Source organism: Parasteatoda tepidariorum, chromosome 6 (genome assembly GCF_043381705.1).
Source record: "Parasteatoda tepidariorum isolate YZ-2023 chromosome 6, CAS_Ptep_4.0, whole genome shotgun sequence".
In the NCBI taxonomy this organism is placed as follows: Eukaryota; Metazoa; Arthropoda; class Arachnida; order Araneae; family Theridiidae; genus Parasteatoda; species Parasteatoda tepidariorum.
Genome location: NC_092209.1, coordinates 36,955,655 through 36,964,796, shown reverse-complemented (window position 1 = coordinate 36,964,796; position 9,142 = coordinate 36,955,655). Strand labels below are relative to the sequence as shown.

General features: G+C 29.4%; 1 protein-coding gene across 1 annotated transcript; it reads right to left on the bottom strand.

The window, feature by feature from the left end:
- Positions 1-4,868: 4,868 nt before the first annotated feature.
- LOC107455046 (protein FAM200C-like) lies at positions 4,869-5,546 on the bottom strand. The gene has a single exon (XM_016072447.1). The coding sequence runs from the start codon at positions 5,544-5,546 to the stop codon at positions 4,869-4,871; it is 678 nt and encodes a 225-aa protein (XP_015927933.1).
- Positions 5,547-9,142: the final 3,596 nt, after the last annotated feature.

Genomic DNA, 9,142 nt, shown 5'->3' with positions numbered 1-9,142 from the left:
AGGAAAAATTTTATTATCAGTGGGGTTTTTTTCAAGAAAATATTCAAGTTTAGTATATAATGGCAAAAGCCAAATCTTTTCGCTTCACTATTTCAATTCTAGTTTTAACTTAAGTTATAAACAATGGAAATGCTCATTCTTTTTGCGGTTTTCTGCACTTTCTGATCTAGATATGCTGCTGTGCCACTTCAACAACAGCAACAACAAAACAGAGTCTGTACTCAAGAAAATACTTTCTTTGGTGATTTGTTCCATATTTCCTCGTTGCCACCAGAAAATAATGAAACATTTTCAAATACCGACGCATCTGCTGATGAAGTTCTTGAAGTCCCGGAAAGCTGCCAGTTTTCCAGCCAACAATCGTTCAACCACGGATGTGAAGTTGTTGTTGAATTTGATTTTGACCAACATCGAATTCCTCAAACTTTACCTCAAGCCCGTTGCGTAAGAACCGACGAGAATATTGGTGGATCGAATTTAAGACATAGAAGGAGACATACTCTCTGCGAAGAAGTTCGGTACGACATTCCTGTTTTGAAAAAGACGTGTGATTCTGGTGAATATCAAACAACGTTGGAGAACATTGCAGTTGGTTGCATTCGAACAGTACCAACTCCTAGTATATTAATTAAATCTGGTAATAATATTTCTTTGAAAGGACCCTCTTAATAACAATGACACTTTGAATTATTTTAAAATTTGTTTTTAATTTAACTTATTTGTCACACATTGCTACTATTTATTTATTTCATTTATTAAAGCATTAAATCCTGTTTTAAACCTATGTAAATTTATTTATTTATTTATATTTTATTTAATATTCCAATTTAATGTTTTTGTTTTACACGAAAATTTTATATCTGTTTAAATGTTAGCTTCAATTTCATTTTTATATTATTTAACACAGCATTGCTTCATTAAAAAGCATTATTTTGAGATTTTAACTGTTGCAATTAAATTTTAAATATTTTTTACAACGAAAAAACATTAATGGCTTTGAATATAGTAGTGTTTTAAGAGCCAACACTTTAAATTTAATTACGTCCATGAAAATGCTTTAATGTTAATATCTAGCTGCCTTCCAAAAGAATAGAGTGTACTTTGTGCTATATACACTATAGTGATAAGCAATGCGAATTAAGCTCAAATCAAGTACACAAATGGACATACTATAGTTTCGGTTCTCTAGGCAAGTCCCTTTCTCTGCGTCTTGGTTGTTTAGACACTGATGAATATACTTGCAATACATCAATTTCTGTACTTCCTTTGAGATTTATTCTCATTGTTTTTTAATTTAGTATAGTAGTCTTATTTGTTAAAATTGATCATTAAAATTTTTCAATTATTTTACCGTATTTTTGATGCATGTTGACAATTTTAAGTATAAACATTTTAGTAAATAAGTTTACGTTACAGAAATTTTGCAACTGCATAACTTGAACATACATTTGTTAAATAGATAAGATTAATGTCATAGATTCAAAATTACGTCTATGAAAGAATTATAATGTTTTCCTCATGTGATTTTTCTAAATTGATATTTAAATTTTGTCTTTTACATTGGAGATATATTAGTATGTTTCTAAGGTGATTAGGTTTTTGAAAATGTATCCACTATTTTGAATAAGTTGTAATTTATTGTTTTTATGATTAAAATTATTTTTTAATAAAATGTTGGTAATTATTGGTGTGCAATTAATATAAATAACTGTATACATGTAAAGGTAAATGTATTTAATATTTTAAATTATTTGCTAGAAATAAACACAAAAAATTCAAAAAATAAATTATTATTTATGAAAATGAACAAACAATTTGATATAAACACATGCAAATGAATAAAATTAAACTAACAAAAATAATCAGTCAATAAATTAAAAATATCAATAATGGAAGTATAACTTAAAGTTAAAATATTTCGCTTTTAATTTTTTTTTTGTTAAATAAACACTGCTACAAACACCTTCAAACATTTGATTATTTCAATATTTGCATTCATCATTACAGTCATGGCAAAATCACAAATAAATTTTTATTTAAAATTTTAATAGTCTTTTTAAGTAAATAAGTGATTGAGAAAAATGCTAAATCATCATATTTTGCACTTATTTTAGTGATCAAATTTGTTTAATTGTAAAAATTAATCTGATTTAATATCAAGCAAAAAATACAAGTCATTAAAATTTCTTTAATTGTCAGAATAAAATTTCCAAATGATATAAAAAAGGCATTATTAATATGCTTCAGAATTAATATGCTTCATTATTAATATGCTTCAAACTCTGAAATTTCCGTTATACAAATATTAAAGAAAATTGAATGAAGATCTTATTAAATCTTAAATGTTATGATTGATATAGTTTATGTATATTTAAGGCACTAAAGTAATAATTAAAAACATTTTTAATATTTTTTATCACAATCTTATTTTACTAATCTGCTTTTCCTGATATTATCGGGATTTGAAAATTGCTTATTATTTATCACTTAACCCTTTGAGCTCCTTTGTCGCCTCTGAGGCGCCATCAACTGCCACCACTCTTAAAATAAAAATATTTTATGGTTTAATAATTAGAAGTCACATTACTTTACGAATTTTAAAAATTATATAAAGGGTCTCGGAAAGGTCTCGGGTTCGAATCCCACTTCAGACATGGTTATAACTTATATCTCTGTTCCATCTGATAGTCTTGTGTTGAATGGTCCTCTTACATGGTACTCACGGCAAAGTGATTTAAAGAAAAGTTAGACACATTAGGTGCTACGAGTTTCATTCGAAAAAAAAATAGAATGACGAAATATTTCTCTAATTTTGACAAAATTCGTGTTTTGAATAAGTGATGATAGTTATTTCGTCACTTTGATGAAATGTTTGCTCTCAGCATATTCTAGGAAAATGGTGACGTCAGAAATGAAGAAAGTTTCGCGTAATTTGACCATCTATTTTCACTGTGTGGGTACAGCAAGACTCCCTTGATACGCTGAATGAGCTTCAAGAAACCACTAGGGAAATTTATACTTAATTTTTAATGTTCAAATTTCAGCTTATTATGTAAATAAATATTAAAAAAAGCAGCATTAGGTGCATGAGGTGATTAGTAGCAGGTGAATTGAATTTGTTAAAAATTTGAATCACCGAAATTAATAAACTCCTAAAAATCCTGTAGCATAATGGACAAGATGCCAATTTAATTTCAGGAAAAAAGAAAAAAAATATTCCTTTAAATTAAATTCTTTGTAGACATTCTCGAAGGACACGGAATTTTCTGAAGGAAAGTTTAACAAGTTGGATCAGACATTAAAAGAGTTTAGATGTACTTTTAAAAGAATTGAGTGTCTGTTAGATGAAAGAAATTTCTATTTTATCTACCTCTATTATCTCCCGAATCGCTCAGTTAGCTTGTCTTCATTCTTAGCACAATTTCTATTATTGCATTATCATAAATTATCATTTCATGTATCTATTATCATGTTTATTTTTGTAAACTTTAGGGATAGAAATGTAAATGGTATATAAAAAAAATATAGAGAGATTTTTATTTTAAAAAGATGTTTGAAATGCTAGAATGCGTTATCACGGAACTAAAAATTAAAAAAGCCTAGGAGAATTTTTAAGTAATATTTATAGTCTGCGGTGGACTGATCGTAAAGACACGGTTCCCAATAGAACACCGAAGTCAAGCATCACTGACTGTGGTCAGTAAGCTGGTGGGTGACCCCTTTGATCAGACTGCGTAGGTACCGAAGGTGCACGGTATCGGTCCTCGTTAAACTGTTCTACCGTAAATTGCTCGACTTTGCGTGCAGATAGTCGGGTTTTCCAGACTGTCACAAATCACCCGTTGTGCAGCTTTAATTCGACGTAAAATAACTACCTACCCATGAAATATTTATCATAATGTGCAGTACACAATGCTTTAATATCAAGTATCGAAAAGTATTTTACTTCTAGAAATTTCCCAGAGCGTCTCCCTTATTTTGCTTTGTGAGTTCTTAAAGAGAGATTGCATTATGTCAGAAGTAATCAGCACTAGTAAACAGAAAAGGAATGATATAAGGTCATGAAGTAAGGGAATGATATACTTGGTTGGATGGTTTCAACTCACGATCTTCAAACCGTAAACATGATTCCAAGTGAATATCACATGTCACTCTAAACCAGTGATTATCAAACTTATTTCTTTTACCGCCCCCTTTGAAAATCAATTATTTTTCAGCGCCCCCATTTTTTATACACCCCTAAAACTTAAAAACCACAATTTCATTACTTTGATTAATTTAGTTATATATTAGTCGGTTCTGATGTTTAAACTTACATTCTAAACTAGAAATTTTTACCAGTGAGAGCAAATAAAATCCAACTTTATAATATTAATAATATATTTTAATCAAATTAAAAGAAACAATATAAATATGTAATCAGTTTTCGTTTTTATACAAATCTAATGAGATGGATGAATTTGATGATATTTAATAAGTTTGTTGATATCAGGTTCGATTTTACTCAAAAACAGTCGCAAGTCGCAGCGTTTGGTAACTTGCAAATGATTTCTCTTTTTAGTAAGCAGCGTTGTCACAGCGCTGAATCCACGTTTACACAAATATGACGATGGGAATGCTATCAAAAATCTTTCAACGATAGACCACAATCCAGGGTACAACTGCGGAATTGACTTTTGTAGCCAAATTTGTTGGTAGCCATTTTTGCATTTGATTTTTATTTCCTCGTTCGTTGACAGTTCTATAAGTTCTTCTTCCAACTGGGGTGATATTGCTATGTTGACATTTGAAAAAGGATCTAACACCCAGTCTGGTATTTCCAATTTCAAAATGTCCTGGAATCTTTCAATGAAATCACTGTGGAGATTTTACAAATGTGGGCAGTAGACGAGCAAGTCGTCGTTGTTGCAGGATACTGATAAATTGGGAAAATTATGGAACTCACGTCTGCCGATATTCTTTTTGTGTAAGAGCAGCTTGGCTACGAAAGCAGCGACGACATTTTTTGTTTTTATTAAGTTCAAGTCATCGCCTTGAAGTTGGAGATTCATATCATTAAGCAATGTATAAAGGTCTGTCAGGTATGCGATATCATTCTTTGATGTGATGAGGTTTTCGCGCAATTCTGTGTCTTTGTTTTCCAAGAACTCTATGACAGAGTCAAACAGATTGTAAAAACGAGTCAGACAATTTTCTTTTGATAGCCAACGCACTTCTGTGTGAAAGATCAATCTGTTGAAATCTTCATCATTATCAACACAAAGCTGATTAAATAATCTGTCATTTAAAGAGTTGTTTCGGATTTTATTGACTGCTCTGATGACATGTTGCAACGATTGAAATAGTCGTTCACTTAAATTTCTAGCAACTAAATGCTGTCGATGTATAACGCAATGTACAGCAAGCACATCAGGAATTTTCTTTTTTAAGTACGATACTTTTTGACACCCCGTCATAGCTGGAGCACCATCTGTAGCAGCTGATATAATATTCTTCAACGGAATTTCTTTTTCATCACAAAATAAGATATGAGATAAGATTCTCATCATAATAAGATATAATATATCATCATAATAATATAAGATGAGATTCTCATCATAAGAGAATTAAAATTTTATATTTCGACTAGTAAATAATACTACTAACAATAATAACTTATTTAACTACGGAAAATAAATTAATATCATTTTTTATTATAGATAAATATGGGTAATTTTTCATAGAATTTTAGTTTATAATTTAGAACTGGTTCTAATAAAAACCACCGCCTAAGCCAGCGTTTTTATTATTTGTAATATTGAATATTTATAACATATAGAAATAGTAAAAGATGTTTACAATAAGTGAACTGTTTAGGCTTACTATACTATTTGACACTGGACGGTAATGGGATAATTGTAAAAAAAAATTTCCAACACAACTTTTTGAACAATAATTATATACGTATTTCCATTTTATTTAAAAATGATGATTCTTACATCAGTAATTTCTTATAAAATGCTAGGAAAATGCTGTAAAATGCCCTTATGTTAAAAACAAGAAAGAAAGTAAATAAAACTTCAATTTATGTTAGTTTACGTATGTATAATATTTTAAAACTCTGCATGGTAGTTTTTTTCCTAATGTTTAAAATAATTTCTGGTGCAATGTAATTAAGGTAAAATTGCTCTAATTTTTCAACTATCATCGATCATGTTCCTTTATCTATCCGCAGAAATTTGTTACAACTTGATTGCGTACGGTGTGCGGGCTATCCTACGAAATCTATGTTAAGTATTTTAAGTTTTTATAACATCATACAGGGTAGAAATATAAACTAATTATTCGTTATTGTGTAGTATGTGGGTTTTAATTTTAGTGAAATTTAAAATACTATATAAAGTAAATGAAATCACAAATTATACATCGCCCCCTAACCCACATCAATGCCCCCCCTTTTTTCTGGGCCCCTTAACGCCCCCCTCTAGGTTTCAAACGCCCCCAAGGGGGCGTTATCGCCCACTTTGAGAAAGACTGCTCTAAACGATAAAATAAAAAATATAAGAAAAAACTATGAAAATTTTTAAATATTTATCATAACGTGCAGTTCATTATGCTTAAATATCAAGTATCAAAAAGTACTTCTATAAATTTAGTAGACCACCTCCTTTACTGTGCTTTTCCAATTCCTAAAAAGTGACTGGATTATGCTAGAAGTATTCAGCACTAGTCAATAGAGATGGAGGGACAGATAAAGTGACCAAAAAAGTGATAAACGTACTTGATTGGGAGAATTCTGCCAATGCACTTTACTCTCCAAACATCGCTCCAAGTGAATATCTTCTGTTTATTGCCATGAAAAACATTCATGTAAGCAAAAGTTCTAATGATGTTACGCAATTCATAGAACCAGTTTATGATTTTCGGGTTCGGGGATTGAGTCTAATGTGAACTACCATGCATTTTTGTAAATACATCTATCAATAAATATACCTATCAATAAATATACATTTGTCTCATTTGAAACGTGTAATTAAAGCTGAAGGTGATTTTTGTTATATAAAATGTTTTTAATTGAAGTTACTGCGTCTCTATGTCGTACTGAAAATTTTTTTAGAACTTTTTTGGATACCAGATAAAATTATTAAACTTTATTGTTTTTTTTTTACTTAGGGGAGTGTCGGGTACCCCCGCCCAGCGGTTACCCCCGTCCACTGTCAATTTCATATGTATAGAATATTCTTTCAAGTCAATGGGCCATCGGGCATTAATTGTTATATGAAAAAAAGATTATTTTCAAAGCTTCAAGTATTTATGCAGCTGGTAACTTGGTAAAAAATAGTTTTGAAAATGTGTCGAATACAGTAGTAATGAAATTAAGAAAAATCGGTTGAATTTTGAGATAAAAATGATAAATGAGGTTTATCTATTGTCAATACATTGACCATTTTCATTTACACCCGAAAAAACAGTCAAAAAACATAATTTTTGTAACTGGGTGGGGCTACCCGACACATTTCGAAAAGAGCTGAAAAATATGTTTTTTTTAAATTTCTATTTTTTTAAGTTAAACTATTCTTTTTTTTGGTTTATTCTTTTTGCATTATTTAATTAGATGATAAAACAATAGAAACATACAAAAATATTGATTATTACTCAATATTATACAGAAATATAATCAATACTCCTTAAGTGGGCTGGGCTACCCGACTCTCCCGTACATGCATATATTATATGTATTTCAATCGCATAGCATCACATCACATCACATCCTATTCTATTCTATTCTATTCTATTCTATTCTATTCTATTCTATTATATCAAGCAATGAAAATTGTGTTATGTAACTCCGATTTATTAATAATTTATTATAAAGCGTTTTTTTCTACATTACGCATTTTGTTATGCTACATTACATTTTTAAAATTATTTGACTGCCTTTCGCAAACACAAAAGATAAAATCGTGATAATAAAATGTTGATTCGTGAACCGACATTGTTTTTTATTTTTCAACAATAAAAACTATAACCAAATTGTATTTGATTTAAAATATACTCTATGACTTTAAAGATCATGTTTTCTGAAGTTAAATAGTCGTAAATTTTCATCTCCTTAAAATAATAATTTCAAGTTGCATTCTAAAATGAATTCGAAACTACAATAAAAATACATCGAGTCAAATATGGAGGCAAACAAATTTGGTTTCAGATAAATCTCAGATATCTTTTTCGTCATTCAGAGTGATGCGAAGGCACAAAAAATGTCAACCGACTACTAAAATATCTCAAAAGAACGTCGTAAACGACGTTAGGGTTTTCAAAGTGATACTGATCCGAATTTAAATTCTGAGGAATCAGAATGCTTTTAGCGTTTCGTGACAGAAATGCTTTATAGGACATGTATGGACATATTTACTTGAAACTTTAATATAACGTTTTGAATGCATAACAGTAAGTGCCGTACGGCGAAAAAGGACATTTGTTTTCTATTTTTTGAAATAAAATATCTTGTTGAAATAGGAAGGATGATATTTAAGTCGAAATAAATGTATTCATATTTCGTTAGAAAATAGTTTAAGTTTTATGATGTGATTTTTTTTCGAACTAGTTTGATATCAGATTTCAAAGTGTATCATATTTTTTTTACTAGGAAGTTCTTTTACAATGGATTGAATGTATTATTTTGTTGTAATTTTTGTAAATAAAGAATTCATTCTAGAAAGGAACTATTTTAATGCTTTTTTTAAAATCCGTCTTCTTTTTTTACTTCAATTTTTTCGAAGGAATGGCTATTATTTTTTTTTAACTTTGTGTTGTTTGAGTTTAAAATTGATCCACATTTAAATTCTGAGGAATCAGTATGCTTTTAGCATTTCACGAAGGAAATACTTTATAGGACATGGAGGAGCATATTAACCTGAAATTTTAATATTTTGAAGACATAATAGTAAGTGCCGTACGTTGAAAAAGGACATTTTTCTAGTTTTTGAAATAAAATATCTTGTTGAAATAGAAAGGATATTATTTAAGTCAAAATAAATATATTTATATTTTGTTGGAAAATAGTTTACGTTTTATGATGCGTTCCCTAAGCTAGTTTGATTTCGGATTTTAGAGATTAACCTATTTTCTACAGGAAATTCTTTTACTATACATCGAATGT